Source organism: Aptenodytes forsteri, unplaced genomic scaffold (genome assembly GCF_000699145.1).
Source record: "Aptenodytes forsteri isolate BGI_AS27 unplaced genomic scaffold, ASM69914v1 Scaffold249, whole genome shotgun sequence".
NCBI lineage: Eukaryota > Metazoa > Chordata > Aves > Sphenisciformes > Spheniscidae > Aptenodytes > Aptenodytes forsteri.
Window position 1 is genome coordinate 880,908 of NW_008796188.1, and position 23,200 is coordinate 904,107.

At 41.4% G+C, this 23,200-nt stretch overlaps 1 protein-coding gene across 2 annotated transcripts in view; it reads left to right on the top strand.

The window, feature by feature from the left end:
* Window positions 1–331: 331 nt before the first annotated feature.
* GPATCH8 (G-patch domain containing 8) overlaps window positions 332–23,200 on the top strand; it is a 42,722-nt gene continuing 19,853 nt past the window's right edge. The window contains exons 1-5 of one of the 2 annotated variants that reach the window (XM_009287866.1): window positions 332–412; window positions 6,467–6,484; window positions 8,549–8,621; window positions 21,542–21,609; window positions 22,091–22,177. In XM_009287866.1, coding sequence (XP_009286141.1) covers window positions 21,583–21,609; window positions 22,091–22,177 — 114 coding nt within the window. In that variant the 5' untranslated portion in view covers window positions 332–412; window positions 6,467–6,484; window positions 8,549–8,621; window positions 21,542–21,582. The remainder of the gene's footprint in view (window positions 413–6,466; window positions 6,485–8,548; window positions 8,622–21,541; window positions 21,610–22,090; window positions 22,178–23,200) is intronic. The other variant, XM_009287868.2, reaches the window with a different exon arrangement.

Below are 23,200 nucleotides of genomic sequence, written 5' to 3' on the forward strand. Positions count from 1 at the left end.
TCTTGTCCTGTGTGGTTTTAAAGCCAGCACTGGTGCTTATGGTCAGCATTTTCATAGACTTTCTAAAGAAAAAAACCCCCGAAAGTATTGTCGTCATAAATGTTTGATATTTTGCCAACTTCCATAGTTTGATTATCATCAAATTGGCTTAGTTTTTAGAATAATTTTTTTTTTGTTCTTATAGCCTGTATACTGAATTGAGCCTGTATTTAATAAGTTCATTTGTTTTGCTAGCAAATTATATAAAGTACAACACCGTGTACAAACCTGAATCTTGAAACTAGACTGTTGGAAATGTGTTCTCTGCTGTAGAGCTAACAGTCATCTTCTTTTACAGGGCAATCACTTTGATCAATATGAAGAAGGGCACCTGGAGATAGAGCAAGCATCTCTAGACAAGCCTATAGAATCGGTAAGATACATACTTATCAGCATCATCAACCCACCAAAAATTAGGCCGTGATCGGATGGTACTTGATGTGAATGCAGTCAAATTTGATAGGAGCGGGCATCTTTTTGTCAGTACAGGGTTAATTTTTTGTGGTAAATTGCATGCTGAGATTAAGTGGGACTGGGATTTAATCTTGAAGTAGTTCTCCTAAAACTATAGGTGAGTTTAAATTTCAGTTCAGCATGATATTTTAGAAATTATTTAAAATAATACATTCATTCATAGATACTGATTTTCTTTTTATACTTTTGGTTTAAGAAGCAGTTTAATTCATGTGAGAACTTGATGGAATAGTGTAGTAAAATGTATTTTGATCCTTTTTATATTTTTGGAAAACTACTGGTGTGTTAAGAAAAGTTAGAATGACATCTGGCAGTACGGAAACACGGATGCATTACAGTATTAGCATAGCAGTCCTTCCCCATGAATCTGAAACTGCGCTGTGAGTTTCTTTAAAGTATTGCTTTACTTTGAATTAGGTGTGGAGAGTGCAGCCATAAGATAGGGAAAAATTAAGTTTTGTTTAGTTTTACCTTTTTAAGCTTTTTGGAGCTTTTAAATTTTTCTCTGTGCAAAGCATCTTCTGCTAGTCTTCGGCACAATGGCTTGTTCAGCCTAAACTGGACTTAAGTTTGGCACTTAGCTTTAGCTAAGCTTCATTTGCAGTTTCACTACGAGAGCAAGAAAACCTGTAGTGAATAATCGAGGGTCACTTAGTGGTGTTCTGATTAAGACTAGATTTTTGTTAAGAAAGTACTTCTCAAGTATTTCTTTTCCCTATTAATAATTTAAGTTCTCTGTTAAAGTTTCTTCACACTAGTCTGCACTTAGAAGAAACTTAGCGTTAGCAAAAGATCAATATATATTTTTCATTCATGTGTAGGTTGGTGTTGTGTGTGTTTGTGTGCGTGTTAGATGTTTACAAAAAATTTACACAACTTGGGGTGTTCGACATTTTTCTTCCGCAGCAGTTGGCCCATATTAGCTAAGCAGCCATGATCTGGTTTGTATTGCACGGTCTGCCTTTTTTAATTTCTTCTCTAGGGTTTCCTTTCCCCCTTCTTATTTCTGTTCTTCTGGTCCAGTGAACACTGCATATAGTACCTACTGTCTTAATGTGCTGGCATGATGCTAGATTTAGGCATGGCAGTAATTGATGACGCATGAGATAATGCTGCAGAGATGGGAATTCGTATTCAATGTTCTCCTGAATACTTCAATCTTACGTTGTGATATGGGGATTTTAATTAAAATGCCAAGCTTGTTTCCTTATGTAAATACCATGAGAAATACTTGTTGGTAGCCTACTCTGTGCCACACTGGAAATTAACATTTCAAAATAATTCAAATACTACTTATGGACTAGACTGGTTATCTGATTTCTAAAAGTGTTTTCCCAAACAGAGGTATAGAAGTGGTCACAGATGACATCTCTTTGGTGTTCTGAAGGGAGTGATGCCTACAGAAGTGTGTAAAATGTGAACGAGTACACTGGACCCAACAACACGGACACACAGGCTCACAGTGCAGCTTGGATCATCTGCAGATGTAATGCTTCATTGCAGTTTGATTAATGTTGAACTGTGGCAGAAAAATTAAATTCAATTATGGCTTGAATATTTTATCCATATATATATCACCATCCAAATATTGGGACATTATTAATCTTTACAACTTTTTGGTAGGCTTTAATATGTACAGTTCAGCCTCATGGTTAAATTTGAAAACAGTTTGATGGAGAGGACAAGAGAATGGCTTGCCTCTGGGAGGAGAAAGAGTTAAAGCCTCCAATTGTTCTTACTTTAAAACCCAGTTTCCTTCACTCTTGTTTTGTCTGTAATAAGAGAAACAAGCATTTGAGGTGTAAGACCCCTAGCCTGGGATATTAAACTCTTGGAAGGAGTCACAGAACTGAGTAAATGTATGTTCTGCATTCACATCAGCTGTGGTCTGTGTCGGAGCGCACTTGAGCTGGCTTCACGTGCCAGTCCCAGAATTTAAAAGCTGTGACTGCTACATGGGGTGGTTTTTTTGGTCTTGTGAACAAGCCCCGTGTCAGAAACTGCAGTCAGAAACAAACCGGTCACTTTTAAGGTTAATTTTCACATCGTCTTCATTAAGTACATTGTTGATTCTTAAAAGAAAATCTGTAGCTGGGAAGCATAAGTAATTCTGTCAAGTTTCCTGACACCTGTGAAAATGATTTTGCTTCTACACTATTAATGACCTGTGTGCTTTTTAAATTGGCAAATTACACACATTAAAAGAAGGAACGGTTTTCTTGTCAAGAGTTTAGTGGTGTACCTCTCCTGCAAGATTTTTTCACTAGGAAAGAGGCGTTCATACTGCTTTTTCTGCCTTCTTGTGTTTTATGCTGTTTGCTCACCTCGAAGTGGGTAACATCCTTGAACTGAAATTGAGAGGGAAGGAGTGAGGACAAGTATATAATTTGCAAATACTACACATCTAAATATTTGCAATATTAACGTTTATTCACAAATTGTTTTATAATCCTTAACCAGTTCTCTGTTAGCAATTCAAGTGGCCTTTAAAAAGGAATGTGCTCAGGGTAATGAGTAAGAGCCTATGCTTCACATTGTGGAAGTAGTTTAGATGACATGTCTTTGTGCGAGGAAGGGTGTTAATAACAATAGCAGATCAAAGCACTTCCCAGTTAAAAGTTTAGTTTGGTTATTCTACAGACTGAAGAGTGGATTAAGTATATTCTCTTAAACGTGCTTCTTGCAGCTTCTCACGTTGTCTTAGTAATATGAAAACGCTTTAAAGACTAAAGGTAGCTTGCATTTGGAAATCCCAGGGGGCAGAGGGTTTCACTTGAAGTATGCATTTGATGATCACCGCTGAAGTGAGATCCATCTCTGCAGCATTATCTGTTGAGAGGTGCTGACTGTACTGCTACAGCATGCAACTCAAAGGTGGCTGGAAAAATAGGTTTGGGAGTCTACAGATCATTACAATGTTGAAACGTGTCCTCAATTAGCGTACTAGTATTTCTGTTCCTGTGGAAATCCTGCTTTGTACAGCTTGTTTAGGCCAAAGATGTCTGGACTGAAACATGCGACTATAACCAAAGTACATTTATGGAGAATAGAGCTGACACGAGCTAGTGGATGTACGTAGCCTAAACGAGAAGCCAGCTATTTTCCATTACTAAATTGAAGAAAATATTTCATATCAATGGACTCTTCATAGCTGCAAATACTGATAATTTTTTCTTCCCCCCACAAGTAACATTTTGTTTTGTTCTGGTTTGAAAGATGTTGCACTTAACGCTGGCTGTTCACGTCAGTGGAACCACTGGTGTCTGGTGTCCTTGAAAAATCAGAGCACGTGACCCTTTTTTAAATTCAAGAAGCTGCATGCATTTGTTTTAAAATATTTTGAGTGCACTGAGTTCAGCTACTCAAATGGGAAGTCACAAAGTATTGCAGCGTTAATAGAACCCAGATTTTCTTCATGTTAATTCCTTATTTCTACTTGTTTACTGAATCTTGTTGCTGTGAATTTATGGTTTTCTTTGTCCCAGCAGTACAGATCAAGTAGGAGATAGCAATATATCCTTAGAGCCTACACAAGATAGCAGCCCTTTCCCCATGCAGGCAGTATGCAGAGTGTCAGGGAGTCGAACCAAGCTGTTGTCATTGCAGGTTGGAGGCGAGACTGCGTATCACCCACTTATTCTGGAGCTTGTTAGTTTGTCCTTGTCATAACTAACAAATGTCCTTTTCCCCTCCCTCTCTCTAATTCTGCTCAGTTACACAAGGAGGTCCTTGAACTACACAAGGTTTCAGGCTTCAGTTGGTAGTTGTTTGATGATCACAGGCTGTTGTAGACGACTGTATGAGCTGAAGCTGGGTTTTGTCGCACTGTATATCTGTACAGATCTGTGGACTCCACTAGTTCCAAAGTGTAATTTGATGAGGCTGCTGATTTGACATTTAGCAGTAGCCATATGTGGACAGCGCTATAAATAATGTGCTTCTTGAAGCTGAATGGTGTAGCATTACTATTTGGCTTTTCTCTCTAGTCTTCATTGTGTCATCTGTAGTGAGCTATAGGTTTTGTTTTGGGAATCTTTTCAACTTCTTGTTTGCATGGGTTCACCCAGTAGCATCCGATCCTTGCTTATAGATTCCTCAATACACAGTCAGCACAGCTTACAATCCACTCAAGAGACGTATGGTTCCTGACGATGCCGGGAGATGAACGATGTGAACACGATACGTGGGGTGGCGTGGGGATCTTACAGAAAACCTGTATTAGGCAAAACTAATGTTTTGGTTTATGAGTAATGCAGCTCAATCCACCGACTGCAGATTATATCCCACATACAACATCATCAAAACCTTTCAGTTCTTGTACGCATCTTTTCATTGTATGCATTTTTTTTCTATTGGCCAGGACCTGTGTCAGAAATTTGTGCTGGGGATATCCTGATCAAGAATCACTGATGCCTGTGGAAGGCAATTAAGGGCATCGTGTCAGGGCACAGGATGGGGAATTGGGGAGGCCAGTTTGAGCTGTTGGAGAAGGTCACTTTGGATGAGATTTTCCAAAGTAGCTTGGCCAACTCCTATGACCGTTTGGTGAAGTCAAGACCTTTACATTTCCTACTTTTGGAAAAGTTACGCTTCATCTGTAATGCAAAGCTCCCCATCTGTAAGTAGAAATGATCACTAATGAACAGCTCCAAAGTGGTGAGAGTAATGCTGGGAGGTGTAAATTGTTCCATCAAGAGCCTGCCGAGCTACTTTGTCCTACACTGAGCATCCCACAATCTGGTGTCCAGCATCGTCTCCATGACCATTTGCCCAGGTGGATAGCGCTGCTGTTGTGAGTAGTTTGGATCGTAAATGAGAGCTCACTTGCTCACTCAAACACCTATTGGGAGACTTATTTTGCCTGCCTCAATGATTTTTATTGTGGCTGTTACGCAAGGAACTCCAAAATGATAGTGTAAGAAAGTGAGGAGACCTGTGCCAGCTCTCTGCTGAGAAATGGGGGGATTTCCTCGTTGGGCTATTGGTGTTTTTTGTAGATCACTGCAACTCTTCCTGTAGGAAAACTGCTACAATGTGAGGATAATTTATTCAAAAGGAATGACAGTTCTTGACACCGACAGGAAGTTTGATGTAAAAAAAGACATCTCTTCTATGTGAAAGAGTCTGCACTTTTACAGAGCTTTCACTTAAAAGTGCAATTGAAAAAAAAAGCTACCAGCTGTTGCAATGTTTGCTGCCCCATGTCAAATTTTGGTCCTAATATCCCTGGCTACTCCCCAGGCCGCCAGGCTTTGCAGGATGGCTCTCACATGGGAGCCTAGCAAGCCTGGCCTTCAATAATTTAATTTTTAGGGCAGCATTTAAGCTAAGAGCAGTCCTGCCAGTCTGCCTCTGTGAGAGGTCTGCGACAGCGATTTGAAATGGAGGAAGAAGGTAGAACATGGCTAGAAATTGTCATGAGGAGACTAATGACTAGGTACCAGCTCAAATGTTAATATTAAACTCTTAGGGTTGTTCTCCCTATTCAGCGAAACAGAAGCAGCTCCATTTCAATTCAGTAATATTTAAAATTAGGAAGTAGTTTCACTGCTTAAGCAAACAAATGGAAGCGATTGGGGATGGGGTGGGGGGGACTACCCCCTTCCTGGGAACCAAGACAGGATAATATTCAGGCATAATTCCAATTTATGTCAAACAACTTGCGACCATCCTCTTGAGTGGTTTTGTAAAAGTGGTGCTAATGTGTATAACCCTTCTAAATTTTTCTTTTTTCCCTTTAACATTTGTTTACCCCTTCACTGTGTCAGTCACAACACACCGCTCTTGAATCTCCCAGCTGGTCTTGACTTGTTGAATTTATTTTATGCTTTCACTCTTCTTTAATAAATACATTACTTGCAAGCAGTGAATTGAAAACAAAGCAAAAGAAAAACTACCATTAGTGATTGGACAGTTTCTTACTTTGTGTTACATTTAACTGTTCTTTTGACAGCCCAGTTTTTAAAGCCAGGTTCGTATGGAAATGCTTTCACTCCACTTGCACTGCTTTTGGAAATAGCATACTGCTTCATCTGTCTGTTTATTTTAGTGCATTCATAACACAACACAGTCAGCACAATGTCTCATCTCCACTTAGCAAAAGATTGCAAAGTACTCCTTGTCCTTTTTTTGAAAATGCAGCCATTTTTGTCAGCACCGGCCTTTAAAATCCGATTCAGTAATCCTTTGTCAGATACAGTTGCAATGCTAATGGTAGAATAATTAGTGCGTTATCCGCAAAACCTTTGAACTTTGGGCCCCTTTTGCATGAAGGACTGTGCAGTTGTTGTGGCCGTTCGAGAAACGGTCTGCAGCAGATATGTTTGCAGGTAAGTTTTCCTACGCTTCCGAACTGATAGTCTTCTCCATGGTGTTTGTGGTTGGAATCCATATTTGTTCATTTTTCCTTTTTTTGCATATACTGATTTAAGCTTTTATAACCAGACATTTCCTTACTTTTCCTTTTTTAATTTTTTTTTCCATGTAGCCCTAATTATGTCCTGGGGGAGAGCCGGTAGTGTGGGAAAAATGTACACTGTTGTCTTGAAAAATACAGTGACATGAAATGTCTTGCTTTACCGATATATCAGAACAAAAAATTAAATTTATACTTGATAGAATCTTTTTGAGGAAAAATGTATCCATGCAGCCAATATCTTTGGGAAGATTGTGTCTTTCAAGTTGATTCACCAAAGTTCTGCAAACTGTGTGGTCATTTTCTTCAATGTGGAGTGAGTGAAAACAACACTGCTATTCTGATTTCTGTTGACGACTTGGTTATTTAATTAAAGAAACCTGCAGCATATATATATTTTTTTTTTAAAGATTCCATGTACCACTCAATGTTATGGATTCACAGCCTTTTATAATTCAGGATATTTCTGTGATATCTTGAGTTGTGGTTTGCCTTATGACAATTAATAATCAACAAATACATATCTGATTTTTATTTTTATTTTTCATGATTAGAAGGTGAACACGGTCCTAACCGAGAGTCCTTCTTTGAGGAGTTGACAGTTGGTCACTGCTAGTAAACTGGTAAACTGATCGATAAGGGATAAGCTGTCAGCTTTAGATGGTTACAAGGGTGCCGTTAGCACTCTTGTTCTTTGTTTGGGGGAAGAAATCTTGCATGAAAACATAATGAACTCCACGCAGAGCCCTGCTCAGCCCTATTTTCAAAAGCTGACACTTAATTGCTGCGTCAGTACTTTTCCACTTATTCTGAAATAGCTTTTTTGTTTTAGGAAGATGAGACATTATGCTTATTGTTTCCCCTACATGCACTAATGGTTCCTTGCTGTTAACTTACTGCTAGGCCTGTTTCATTCTAACATCTTAGTATTTTTGTTAGTTTACACGTGAAATGCATCACCCAGTCTGTGCTTGAGCTCATTTTATTTAATTGATTTTTTTTGTTTTACTAACCTCACTGTTTTTTCAGTTTAATATTGGCTGCATGCTAGTTTATATATATATATACATATATAAAAAAACCCAATCAAGTCTAGCCTGGATTTTGCTATGATTGTGTTTTGGTTTCTAGTGGTGGGGCAGTCTTGCACTTACAACTTACTCAGTATTATAAAAGCCTGACACACAAACAAAATGACTAAACACATTGTAGATTTTCTTTACGAAAAATCTTAAGTGGTGCTGTCTAGGTGATGGATATGATTGTATAAATAGCTTGATTTTATGCTTTTTACTGTCAATTTTTATTGGTACACTTTCTTTTCTCCCACATTGCTTTTTTTTTTTTATTTTATTTTAAACGTGTTCCACAAAAGTTGCCCAGCACACCATCAGAAAGTGACCGTCCCCAATACCCCATCCCCCTGGAAAAATTCTAGCCAGCAATTTTTGACATTTGTCTTTCCCTTTTATTGGGCATATATTGCCTTTTCAGTAGCATTTTTTTGCATGCATATATATGTAGAAAATCTCTTGCTCATCACATGTTTAAATGTCAGCGGGAAGGGAAGAATATATTATTGGAATATTTTTGGTTTGTTTTCTCTGTTCTGTCTGTCAGGATAATATTGGACACCGCTTACTCCAGAAACATGGCTGGAAGCTGGGCCAGGGATTGGGAAAGTCACTGCAGGGTAAGTCCAGTAGCTTGTGTCTGAAACATTCAACACCAGCTTCAGTCTTTAACAAAATTATTTCTGCTTTTTGTTCCTAGATTAGATTTTCTTTCCATTATTAATATATCCAAAAAAAATGCACTGTTGAGTTTCATATTTAGCAATTTGCAAGTGGAAGCTGCTGCCTCACTTATTGGTACAGGTTAGACATGATGTGTGTGTGTCGTGTACGTGTAAGAACCACCGTGTTTGGCCTTTTTGGAGGGAGGTGAATTAACTGCCTACTAACTAACAGGTAGTTGTGCAGCTTCTAAAACTATAATGGTATTCTGCTGGCTGGATGCTTTGATATTAAAAGAATTAAAACCACAAGCTAGTTACGATGATCTGCGTGCATGTTTCACAGTGGTGTCAGAAGCCATTAGAAGGCGGGTAAAAGGGCCCACTGAAGACCGAAAGTGGTGGCAGAGGTTCTCATGGATGGGAGAGGCTCACTTCTAGTTTCTCCAGAGGGCTTTCATGGGTTTGACTTATTTCTGTTACCCAGCAGTCTATTTGTCAGGGATTTAGCAAATCTCCTTGAGATGCTGTAGTGCTAGTTGAACCAATGCACCTAGTCCTCATGCTGTCTTGAGCCTAAATTCTTCCCGTCACACCAAATCCCGTGATTTAAATTGAGCCAATGCTGCCCAGTTCATGTGGGTGGCTTTAGCCATTCCCCTGGCCAGTAGCTCCTGCTCTGCAGAGGCCCTAGCCAGGGTGAAAGCACACAACCACGTTATGTTGAGCAAAACCAAAGGTAGTGCTTCCTATCCGTTACTTCTTTATGAACTGCCTGTGTATATGGTGTCTGCCTGTGATACTGGGAGTGAGGTGCTCGGTATTTACAGCAGGCACGAGACTGTGCCCAGGCAGTTTCTGTAGAAACCTCTTGAAATGTTTGAAACTCAAGCGCGTCCTGAGTTCCTCCGAGTAACTTACTCGTGTTCCCATACCCTTAGTCTGAAGACCTGGGAGCTTGTAATTGGACTTCCATGCCCCTACAGTGAGCCCATTAGAGAGATAAGTATTTCTGTGCTGTGGAGGACTGTTGAGAGGTAACAAGTTCTCTGAACTCTGGGAATGCATATTAATCTGTTGGACTACGGCACTCTAACTTCTCAGACAGGACTGCGTTGGTGGTTAATGCTTCTTGCTTCCTCTAACATGGTTTCATTTGAAATCCTCTGGTTAATGCATGGCACTCTTACAGTCCTCTCGTGTCCCGTGCTGGTGCCAAAGCTCAGGACGTGGTTGTAGTTGTCACTTCTTGGGCTTCTGCTTTGGCATGGCATTCACTGGATGTGTAATTTGGTCTGTTTTCTCTTTTGGGTGCCCTGTATTGCTCTGTGCGTCACCAATGTGGAAACACGGAGACTTGAAAGAAGCTAAAGCCCTCTCCCAGCCCCAGCCGGATTCAAAAGCACAGCCCCGAGGGGCCCTGTGCCGTGTGGTGTTGCAGGCACTGACGTGACGGTGTAAACAGCAGATGACTGTACAGTCTTGAGTTTGGGGCAAGAGGGTGGTGTCACCGTGTCCTGAGGAGGAGCGAACTAGGGCTGCCTGTGGGGTTGATCAGGCATTTGCATTTGGATACTTGTCCAGATTTAGATTTTCCCACTCTGCATTTTGAAGCATTGAATCTGTACCATCTCTCTTACGTATTATTGAAGCTCTGGTGATTTGAACTGTCTGGAAGCTACAGACAAATCGTGGGTATGGGCTGTGAGGGTTTTCCTGCATCTCCTGCATTTTAATAGAGATGCAGGAGTAAAAATAGCCCGTCTAGTTTAACCCAGGTAGGTGCTGAAACCTTCCTAATGTACGCTTTGGAGAGCGAGCAGGAATTGTGTAGTGCCTTTCACCTTCCGGAAGGAAAGCAGCGCCTGTCCATCTGACAGACAGACAAACAGCCTCTCTGGCTGAGGTGCTGGGGAGGCAGAGGATGCGGAGGAGTGCAGCTGCTCCAGTTCTGCTCAACATAAAGACATCAAGGGCGCTCCCTCTTAGTTACGAGCAGCTAGAGCCTGTGCCTGTTGCCTGCGGCATTAATGATGGTCATGTTGGGAGTGTTTAATTCATTATCCAGTGACCTTTTTACATGAATCTTAGATCGTCCCAAAGTCTGAATATAAGCTGCCAGGAGGGAAACGTTTGCATCTGATTTTAATCTTATTCTAGGAGTTTGAAGAGTGAAGTCACTTGATGTGCACTGAGAATGGAAGAGCAAAACAAAAAAGTTCTTCCCCTCTTCCACGCTCCTTTCTTGCTCAGAAAAGACCAGGAGAGATTTCTGAAGAGATGTAAGAATAGCAGATGCAGAGCATCTCTGTTGTGAGCTCTACTTGCTTTGTGCTGTGCTTGAGCCTAAGACCTTAAACAGCCTACGGTTTAGAGGTACAGCAGAAGTAGAACCACTTAAGTAGGCTTTAGCTGTGGATATGGTATCTGACCTCCTGCAGAAGGCCTTTGCAACAAACCCTCAAAAACCTAAATTTTGGTTTACATATATGGAATTGATATTGCATTCATCTTTTTTCCATGCAGTTGACTTTAAAAGGAAGTTGATGAGTTCAGTGTGCTTATTTTTGTTATATAGCTTTTAATTCTAGATGTTCACCTGAACTGGGGCTCCCTTTTTCGTTTTGGTGAATCTAAAAGTTATGCTACATTATACTTGCCGGTCAAAAATGCTTATTTCTTCTAGTAAGGCCGTTATGTTGTTGTTCAACAAGAACTTCACGCTGCAGGACTGTGCCGTTGTGATGGCTTCCTTTGCGTTAACTACCCACTGTGGATATAATCCAGCGGTGAGAGTGCTGAACTGTTTCTCTGGATGGTAGCTGGAATAGCCCAAAATTCACACTTGCCAATTGCTGGTGGTAAAAATCTGCTGTTGGTAGTACAAAGGTACCCAGCAGATTGGCTCATTCTCTGCAAAATTTCAGGGAGTAGTTTTGTACCTACTGGGGCTGCTGCCTTGCGGTGTAACTCTTGTTAACCATCGTAGCAGGCATCTTTGTAATGCTGGCGGAAGAGCTGAGCTACTTGGGTAAGACAGCAAGTAATCCATGTCCTTAATGACACAGCTGTCATAAGAGGAGCTGTTATTCTAACTGTCGCACATCTGCATCTTTTGTTGTATTTTAGATGCCTATTGAGTGGAGTATCAGACAGGGATAGCGCTGTCATCTCCGGCCATGTGAGTGCTAGAATACTGGTTTGGAGAAGCTCATAATGAATTCAGCAGAGTCCTTCCTCTGCTCATCTCCTCTCCTGATGTTTTTCACATTTTTTTCCACAAACAACTTGTGTTATATTTGGAAATGATGTTTCAACTTGCTAACAGCCAATGAGTATGAAAAAGCAGAAGAGGGGGTTGCCAGCTGACAGGGGACTTTTTTAATCTGGAAAGTATGGCTTGGGGAACCACTTTTCTATAGAGATTGTGTGGTGGTTGTGCTCTAACAAATGGGAAAATGGTGACTGTAGACCGTTTTCTCTTTGGAGGGAAACGTGTAATTGATAATCTAGAAATCTGTGGCCTACTGAAAAAATAAAACCAGCAAAAGATGTGGTTAAAAACTGTCTGACCTTCGTGTGAAGTCCTGTGCTAAATGAGACTGAGGATTGTGAATAAATCGGAGGAGTTACATAAGAGTCAGAAGGGGAATGAGAGGGCTGAGCGAAATCTTGAATTCAAATACTCTAATGCTTTCTTTTGGAATAAGTATTTCATATTAAGTTAAAGTATTATTATGGAAAGCATTGAGAGATTGACATGCAGAAGTGGTATAATTTTAATCATACGTTTGAAAATATTTTTATAAGCTCTTCACATTTTCTCTGTGTTTTCAATTTTTTGACAATTCTTGTTTTAAAAAAAAAAACCTAATTGTGCTGAAAACTTCTGTTTTCTCTCTTGGACTTGTGTGTTTAATATGAGGTAGTAGTACTCTAGAGGTATAGGTGCAAGACTAAAACCAGTAGTTTAATCTCATTTTAATTAGACTAGGGAAAACTGAACAGAGCAGGTGAATGCTATCCTTAGGAAAGACAAAGGCTATTAACTTGCTTTGCCAGAAAACATGGGAATATGTGACTTCATTTGATGCACTCAGGAAGAGGATAATGTGTAGGGGACACAGTGAAATGACCTAGCATTTCAGACTGGCTGATGTTTTAATTTGGCTCTCTTGAATCGGTCATCTAGCTCATTTGAGGAGTCGCAGCCAAAGAATTAAATGTCTCTCTGGGATGAGGTCAGGACTACAGTGTGTGTGCGGTGCGGAATATCTGATAAATCTGGACAGGGTAGACTTGATAGCTAAAAGCAAGCAGGCAGGCTTTAAGGGGTAGTTAATGCCCCCATCTCTGATATTGCTGAGCTAATTCACAGCCATCCGCCCGTTCTCATGGTTATCCCGCTGCTTCCGCTGTCGTAGCAGGGGCTGTGGAGGGAAGGAGGGTGGGCAGCCCCGAGGGGATGGTTTGCTGCAAATAGAGGTGGTTTGGAGAGTGCAGACCGGTCTGTTAGGAAGGTTTGTCTGATGTTCACTGGTCATACAGAAGGGACTCTCAGGAAGGATTGACCAGCTTTGGTGGACAGGTAGAACTCATACTTAGCTAGTCACCCCGTGAGTGAGTACTGGGTAATAACTGTAATTATTCAACACACTTTTCTAGATTTGCCTTTTTAAAGTCCTCTCTTATGGAAATGTGTTTGACTGCAGCCTTGACACTTCAAAAATTGCTCCAACACCTGTACGGAAAGCAGTTAAGTTTCCTTATACCACCAGCTATCTCCCTTCACACGTAGTGTGTAGTGTATATTTAATTTGATACATCTAAAAGCATTGATTTAATTCACGTTCCCACAGTACTCCCAAGACTGGGATTATCCTGGTGTTTTGTGGTATCTCGAAGTGAATCAGAAACTAGTATTTTGCTATGGCAACAGACGACATGTTTTTGTCATGGCATAGCTACTCTTAAGTATTTATATTGTTGAAATAATAGTTTAGATAATACAGAGTTTTCATGTAGAAATGGAATTGAGCCTTGAAACTTTATTTATGTTTGCTCATGGGTTGTCTGTAGGGGACTAAGGCAGCCCTTTCATCACTTGATTGTTGTTGTGATGAAAATGTTACTCAGTGTGAAACTAAGTTAAGTTTCCAGGTGGATGGCAACGCTTTGTGGGATACTGTTTTGTACTAGTACTTGGGTTATCTCAGTTTTTCAGAAAACAGAAGCAGCAGGTGGCTATGCTTAGAAAAGGGAGGTCCCTTTTGGGGCAGTTAGGTAAAGCTACTGCTACTTCAGCTGTAGCCTTTGCTCCCAAAGAAATGCCTTCTGTTCCCTGATTCCTATTCCTATTTAGTAATAACTTCCCTTTTGTTTGCATATGTTTTTAGCAAAGTTTTGGCATCATTTCAGCATGACTATTCTGAAAGGCTGGTTGACTCTTCCTGGAGAGCAGCAATGCTAATGTAATGCTGCCGTGGAGGAGGCAGGCTGCCTGCAGTCAGAGCCGTGTTCACTGTCATGGGAGCTCTCGGCAGTGCCGTGTAAAGCTGTGAACCCCTTCCTGCATGCTGCTTCTCTTCCACTCAGGCTAAAAACAAAAAACCCTTTACAAATTGTCAAGACAGTGCTGTTCCTGTTGATCAAAGTGTGCTGCAAACTCACAGTATAAATTGTACTGGTGACACATAGACAGCAGCAGTTACAAGTGTGCATAAGAGAACTTTGACTTTATTTTTATCCTTTCATGAGCATATAAATTATCTAACAAGGTAGCAAAGTCAGGTATATCAGATTTGTTAGATAATGCTAGAATTCGGTTCCTCTAACTGTATTTTTGTTGCATGATTTTCAATTAAAAAAAAGCACAAGTGGATTTCTGCTCTGACTTGCAAATTCTGTGATGATAAATATAGTCATTGCTTCCCCCCCTTCAGTTATACTACGATGCAGTTCTTATTTGGCATGTTCTTCACTAAATCTGTTCAGACAAGCTCTTGTTTTCCCTCTTGGTGTAAAGGCTGAGTAGAGTGAAAGAACAGAACCGTCTGAAAGGAACGCTAGATGTGCAGAGAGGAGGAGAGCCTGCAGGTGAAGAAGTGATCCTGTGGCTAAGGCAGGAAATATCTGTTCTCTGGCAGCCTCTGTGATAATTTTCATTTCTGAGATCAAGCTCAGTAAGAGTCACTATTCCAAGACTGTGTCAGGTGGCTGCGGGTGATGCACGCTATGTTTTCTGGATGCCGGTTTCATTCGACGTGTGGGGAGTAATAAGTGGAGCTTTGACCACTCGAGCAACTGAGATCAGTCGCAAATGTGATCTCTTGGCAGCTGTGGCTTGGAGAAATAAGCTCAGGGTTTGAATTCCAGAGGTCTTGAATCCTGGCTCTGTCACCAGTTCGCCAAATGGCTTACAGCTAATATATTAATATATTTTTCCATTTGTTAAATCCTCTGATCTCACGAAGGCAGACAGAGTAGATGTTTGTCAGGCCTTGAGAACATGGAACAATGAGCATCTGAGAAAAACACCATGAGGAAATGAGGAATGTTATATATCTTTCTGGGTTTTGAAGCTTTGTAATAAATACAAGAAAATATGGGGGAGAGAGATAAAAATGTTTAACAGTGCCTTTATTCATCAAGTATGGAATGATTTGGCAGTCTTACCCAAGAAATAGATGTGAACACAATCTTATCTTCTTATATCTTAACATGTCCTCACGGAAACATGAGTTCTGGCATAGACTAACGTTTCCACGCTTGTGTTTGCATCATAAATCATTGCAATAGTTTTAAGACTAATATTTTCATGTGAAGTTAGCTTTGAAAAACCTGGGTAATGTGGCTTTGAAAGCCTGCTATCATCACACCAATCTTCATTACCATGTTGACATCCACAAGACTGCAGACCTGAAGGAAGGGTTTACTTAGTGCCTCAGTCTCCTTTGGGGGAAGCAGTTGCCCCTTTGTTTGCTTTCGAATGTACAAGATCTTTCCTTCGATTACGGGTGATAAGTTTATGGGTTACTTGAGTGTGTGTAGTTGATGAAATCATCATTCTTTCAGTGACACATGCTTATTGTGACAGACGGCCTTCTCTTGGCTTAGTATCAGGCTTTATTGCCCTTGTGTTCATATAATGTTAAAGCAGTTTTATTAAACTGTGAAAGATGGGTGCATGGGAAGCAAGTAGTCATGGCCATGCACAACCTGCCCCCACTCTTGCAGTGTAGCCTTAAGCCAGACAGGGCTCTTCAGCCCTTTCCACTTACTGAGATGGAGTAAGACAGAGACTCTTATCTCTGATTTCTATTCAAGATCAACCGAGATTTATGTTCTTGCTCTAACATCTTCCATGTTGTTCTTTAATACCAGTCATCATTGGGGTTAGGGATGTTTTTTGACCCAGACTCCGCTATATGCCTTCCCTTGCAGAAGTTCAGGGAGCTTTGCTTGGTTTTCTGCAAGTGTCACCCTTGGCTTGTGTGTCTAAGAAGTTTTGAGCTCCTGTTAGAAGTTTTCCATGTGACTGGGGTGTTTGCAACTTGTCTTTTGCTTGTCATTTCTCTCCTGCTTAGTAAGGATTAAGTTCACAGTGCAGTTCTTGTGTACTTGGAAGGGAGTTTCTCCTCACTGGGACTTGATGCTTGTTGCTGAGAATGATAGACGTTTCAGACTTCGTTTGAATCTCTTGATTGTTTGTGACCCCTTCCAGAAATCGGACATAAACAGGATGAGCTTGCAAATCTGATTCCCAAAGGAGACCAGGATAGAAGGTTGCCCTCGTTTGGTTTTTTTGCTTCTTGCAGCGATCAGAACAAGCTTGATAATGTAGCTTCATTTTTAGCCAGCAAGGAGCCCTACAGAGCATGCCAAGGCTTGTTTACCGGTAAAAATTACTGGATCTCCTCATCCTCTCCCCTTTTGATGTACTGAATGAGGAGTCTGAATTTTCAACGTGACAGCTGTTGGGCTATTGAAACGTGCAATAGACCCAGGAAAGTTTTGAGAGCTTGCAAAATCCTTATCTTTGAAAATGAAACTCGTCCACGACCTCAGCGACTCCTCCCTCTCTCACGTCTGCACAGAGGCAGTGTAGCTGGATGGCAGTCATGCCCTCTATCTGTGACGCATTGCTGTGGGCGTTGATACCTGACTCCAGGCACCTATTTACCTTTCACAGCCCTCATTGGGGTTTGTACTGCAGGTGACTAAACAAACTGACCCTTATCCACCAGAGCAAATCCAGTGATACGACCATGAAACTCCCCAGTGCTGCCTTCACACAGCTGTGTTTCTAATCTCTGCGGCAGTCCCTTTCCAAGAGCAATTAAAACCTCCTAGACGGTTGTCTCTTACCATGGTTTTGTTTTTGGTTGTAACAAAGATAGTGAATAAATAAAAATCCTTTGTGCTCAACGAGATCATGTCCTGTTGTTTGTATCCTCCCGAGACTCTTAGTTCGTGAAATTCTGCTCTGATGAAGAGCGTGATATCAGTCAGTCCTCTAGGATTATATCCCACAAAGCTTGTACCCACGAGGAATTTCTATTAAGATTGTCAACATAGTGAGCAGGATTAAGGCTGTTCTGTTACCTCTCTGGTGCTTACATGCTATGCATAAGTGATACACTGAAATATATTTGATTGAATTATATTAATGTATAATTTTGGGGGTACATCTTTTTTTCAATGGGAGCACCCTGTTCTTTCTCTCTCTTTAAACAGACCTTCAGAAATGTCTTGCATCTATTGCAGTGCATGACATTGCTGGAGGGAGGAGTTCTGAATCTGCAAATTGTCGATGAAAACTGTTTTCTGTTTTGACTGTTTAAAAAAAAAAAAAAAAGATAAAATGTGCACTAGTGTCGACAACGCCAGCGTTTCTAGACGGGCTCAGATGGCAGGTCCATCTGGTGCAGCGTCCTGTTCCGAAGAGCAGAGCAGCATCTACCCGCTGTGTCCAGAGACGGAGCACGCACCCTGCAGCTGGCAACTGCGAAACGATAATCCTCCACGTACAGCACGACTTGGTGTCTGATACGAAAGCCCTGAAGCGTTAGGATTAACTGTTTTCCCAAGATTTGTTAATATATAGCACTGCTGGCAAAGTATTTGCTCATATCCAGTAACTTTGTGCAATTAAAAAGGAGTGAATTTGGAGAAGGCTGCCCGGCAAGGTGCTGCCTGCAGTCCGCCTCCTCCCTGCCGCTGGCAGATCCCTGGGCAGGCGCGGGGCTCTAGGAAGGGGGGCGGCTGTCAGGGTGTATTTGGGGGTGAGCAATTTTTCACAAGCTGGGAGAAAGGTTTCCCCATTTCTTTGGGAAGAGGAAAGCAAAACAAGTATATCTGGTCAGTTTTGAAATCTCATTTCATTTCTGAATTAAGGAAATAATTACAAACTTAATTTACTTTAAGAGATTGGATTTTCTAAGGTGTGACTCTTGTTTGTTTGTTTTTCCCATCCCGCTGGAGGTTTATGCTTTGTCCTCTCCACAGAGGTTTTCTCCTTGTGTGGAAGTGTTTTATACAATAACCCTCTCTGCTTTGGGGTTTGTAGCTTGTGTAATGTGACCAGTCTGTAAAGGAAAGTTTGTTATGTGGTTCAGAAAGAAAATACACTTTCTGGGGTGTAGGGGGATGGGGCGCGGACACAGCTTTGTGTGTTCTTCATGATTTACCATAGGGGGGGGTTAGCTGTTGATGTGGCAGTGCTTGCAACCCTGCATAGTGGCATGAAGTGTGGGAATTCTTGCCCTTTCTTGAAAGCTCAGTTTTGCCCTTCAAAGTATGTCGGTGTACCCGAAAAGGGTAGCAGGAACCCTAAACCTGGGAGTCCCGCAACATCCGAGAACCTCATTTACATGCTGGTAAAGATCCCATTGTGATGCACAGTAGCTCTGGAATAAATTTTCTTGAGGAAGTTCTTTAAAAGGAGAACTTAGAGCTTAAAAAGTCCCATTTTCCCCTTTGGCTGTTCTCCATCTTCCGCCCAGCCCGCTTGGCAGTCAGCGGGGCGAGAGGTGGCCCTTTGGCAACACAGAGCCCGTTCCTTTCCCTCAGCCGTAGTGGCTTTCCGAGGATGTGGAGCGGGGCCCCCCCGGCCCCGATGCCCCACTGCCCAGCGCTTTGCCTGGCAGCATGTCCTGCTGCCCCGGATGGAGCCACGGTTTGGGTGGTGGGGATGGGCACTGCTGCCCGTAGCCGTGTTACGTGCTCAAAGTGCTCAGACTTGGCACTTGTCGGCTGGATGTCACACTAGGCGGCTTGTGCTGGCTGGCTGCTGTGGTATTTAATTTGTAATGAAATAATGGTTAAGTTTAAAACAAAGGCATCGCTTTTTGCATTGAATATTCTTCTCTTACCTGAAAACAGAGCTCCTTTTGACCCAAAATATTTTTAATTGCCTTAAGGTCCTGATTTGTTTCCTTTTTAAACTGCCTGCTTAAATGTGCCTCAGTGCCTCTTTTAAATTGGGCCGTCACCAGCAGCTCAACCTCTTCCAACACCCAAAAATTTCAGGTTGCGAGCGCAGCTCTGAAAGCAAATAACTGCTGAAAATCTACCCGCTCCCTGATTCCACAGGGCAAAGCATGGTGATGGGGTGGAGGGGTGAGGAAGAAGCCTCATTATTTTTTTTAACCCATCCTACCTGCCTACTACAAACGGCCTATTTTCTGCCCCTAATGGTTTCTGCCTAACAAATGGTGTTTCTTTTTTACAGCGTTATGATCCTGGACTTGTTGTGGTGATGGTAAACTTAGCAGTGGTAATTTTTTATTTTCAGACTGAATTACTCCTTTTGTCATCAGTGCACCAATATGTTAGGCTTACTTTCTCTGTTGTAGCCATCATCCTTCTGCTTGGTCTTTCATTTTCCTTTCCTTTCCTTTCTTTATGCACACTTGTCTGATCCTTGTTCATTAAAGGGTATTGCTAAGAAGGGATGTTTCTGTTTGTGTTAGAACTGCCAAAATCAGTGTAAACATAAATTTCTAATACTGTCCAAACTTGATTTTTCCCCAACATGATGGGCACTAGCACTTGCTACTGCAATTTCCAAATAGATTTTGAAAAAAACAAACCCAAAACTTTGACTGCCTTAGAAGGCAAAAGTACTGATGCATTGTTTGTACGCAGGGGTTTACCAGGGCAATGAGGCTGCATCGAAAGATCTTGATTGCTGGAGAAACAAACAAATTAAAAAAAAAAAAAAAACAACAAACAACAAACCCCAAACCAAAACAAAAAGAAAAAAGCTTGGGAAAAAAAAAAAAAATTGTTGGCACTTGCTGCCAGCCATTCCATTTGGGTTCACCACTTACCAGTAAATCCCTGGCTGAGACGTTATGAAAGTGATATTGCACTTAGGAAGTCATTTTTATAACCTGTCTTTAATTTGGTCCTTTTGCTAAAAATTGCAGTCACTGCTTACTTTATTATACCATTGGGCGTAAGAGAAACATTTTCAAACGGAGAACGCTTAAAATACCCAAATGAAAGCTCAATTCAAAATATTATTTTGGATCAGCATGATAACTATTTTTGGACTTGGTGAATATATGCCTGTCAAATTTATGGGCATATAAACAAAACCATGAAGCGATTAATTAAATGGACTTGTTTCTGAAAGAAAAACACATGCCTCTGTACTTTAAGAGTTAAAAAGACACAAGTCTGACCAGAGTAGGTTCCCTTTGGGGACTCTGTGGAGCCTGAGATCTGTGGACTGTCGCTTTTGCAGGAGTTAGAGAAAGCTGATATTGGAGAAGAGAGAAGTTGATGCCTATACAGGTTTTCTGAGGCGGTTTTAAAGACTTTAACCTTTTGCACATGTGGATGGCAATGGAATATTTTTGGCTTGATTAAAACCTGTAGATCTTTTAGCCCAAAGGTATAATATATGTGTATGTGTGTATAACAAAACAGTTGTTTACACCAAAACAAGAGCAATAATAAGGGAAGTAAACATTCTGTTTTTTCACTCAAGGTATGCACCGGATAAGGTAAGTACTTTTTCAGTGGGCTTACATCACAACGAACAGCGCGAGTTGTGATGTAAAAAGAATAATAATAATAATAAAAAAAAAAGCTGTGGTAGTAAAGTGCTTGTCTGCCCCATTTTGCTTCGTTTGGCTGGTTATGAGTGGATTAAAGATATGTTTAAAAAAAAAAAAATCTCCAGCATAGTTTGATTAGTTCAAAGTCAATTTTCTTCGCAACTAGTCCTTTTCACAGCTTACAGAGGACACAGCGAGTGCTAGAGCATCTCTCCGCAGGAGCTGGGGAAGCAGGTGCTTGACCACCTGGCCTGGACCGGGCGGTTGTTTTGGACGAAAGAAGTTTGGCTTCTGTGCCATGCTTCTCAGTCAGCTTTCCTTACTCTTGGGAAGGGACAAAAGTTGGCGGGAGGGAGGCTTCCACATCTTTTAAAGGAAAGTCCTAATCAATTCTTAATGTGGTAGAGCAGTAAAATGTATTTAACGGCTTTTTCACTTGCATTAGAAGATGAGGAGAATGTATTGCCTGATGTGGAAGCGTTGAGGAGAAGGATCATTTGTCAAGTCCTGTTAACAGCCCTGCCCTAGGACTTGTCATGGTTGAACATTAACCACGGGTATGTTTTATGTGACCAGTTAATGTTCAGAAAATACCATTCATCAGTACTCGGGGTGCATTTAACTGTAACCGGTTTGGAGCTGAGAAGCAGATTTGGCTGTAAGCTGTGAGAATGGCTTGTGTTTGGTTCACTGTAGCTTTCTGGTCTCTGCACTCCAAGGCAAGATCTCTAACCACCCAAACCCAATGTGTAAAGCAAGCTGTGGCGACAGACCGGCTGCTGACCGCCTCTGTGTGTGTTCCTCTTACAGGGAGGACAGATCCCATCCCTATCGTCGTCAAGTACGATGTCATGGGCATGGGACGGATGGAAATGGAGGTAAGCTCGCAAGGCTCTGGCTCCTGCCCTGCACCCTCTCACTCCTTGCATGGCTCTCGGGGAGTTGATAGGGAAGAAATTTAAAAGTGAGAATTTGTGCATCAAAGGTAAAGAAAAACTTGCTCTTAAATCAACACAGTAAGAAAACACTTCTCAAAATACATACTCTGTTTACCCATGGGTACTGGATACTATCTGAAATTCCTGGGCTTTGTGATTTCACTTCTGCAAAGCTGAGGCTGCTGCTGGCAGTGGATGGGCCTGCCGGGAGCCTCCATCTCGGAAGGATTAATGAACCATTTTGCGTGTGGGTTACACTGTGGGATGACAAAAGAGGGAAAGTGAAGCACAGTATGCAAAGATTCTGTTTCAAACCTTATCTTTTTAAAATCACACATTCTGGCAGTCTCAGTAGTGCAAAGTATTTATGGGACAAATTGCATCTCTTCTCCCCCCCCCCCCCCCAAAAAAAAAAAAAAAGCTCGACTACGCCGAAGATGCCACTGAGCGGAGGCGTGTACTGGAGGTGGAGAAAGAAGACACCGAGGAGCTGAGGCAGAAATACAAGGTACTGAAACAGGGGCATTAACATCAAAGTTCCCGTGGGCTGAATGGGAGAGGATTTGTTCTGATAGGACAGAGCTCTTCTCGTTAGGCTGTGGTAATGGTAGTAGGAATTAAGTATTCTTGTTTTTTGTCATTGTTGAGATTATTTATATTTTAACGAACTGGTTATTCACTTCCTGGAATTAACCTTGATGTTTGTTTAGCTGCTTAAGAGCTACAGGATAGCAGCAGAGCTTTCCTCTGTGTGCTTTGCTCCTGTTCTGGAAAGAACAGTCCTAGGGTAGAGCAGAACATTTCCTTCCCTAGACCCAGGGCTGCCAAATTTTTCTAGTGAACCTGCCACGTTGTCAGCGAAAAATCTGCAGATGCAAATGTTAGATGGGCAGTTGTCAGCTGGAAGTGGAGTAGATCTTCTGTTGTTACTGAGCAAGCAGTAAGTAGTGCATTATGATACTGTTGCATAAATCCTGCTTTCTTTGAAAAGGTAGGACGTGGCTCCAGTTTTGAGAAATCGATGGGCTGCATCTCTTTGGAAGAATTTCTCAGGCAGCATTAAAAAAAAAAAAATATATATATATATATATTCTGTATTTCCATAGGGTTTACAAAACCTGTGGGGTGTTTTGTAAGCCAAAGACTGTTATCTTTTAATGAAAAAAGTGGTCCATCATATTGGCATTGATCTTGACATGCTGGAGCATACTTGGATTAGCTGTAACAGAGTTCTCTGTGGAGACATGGTCTTTGCTAGTCTGTTAATCCACTCTTCACTTACCAGCCTGTAAAGCACATCAAGTCTTAGGAAGGCCCGCTTGTTTAATTGTCCTGAGATTTGAGAAGTACCGAGGTTGAAGAAGAGCCCTAGACATTAGAATAAAGTGCCAGGTTTGCATAAATTTTAATTCTTTGAGGAACAATCACAGAATCATAGAATAGTTTGGGTTGGAAGGGACCTCTAAAGGTCATCTAGTCCAACCCCCCTGCCATGGGCAGGGACATCTTCAACTAGGTCAGGTTGCTCAGA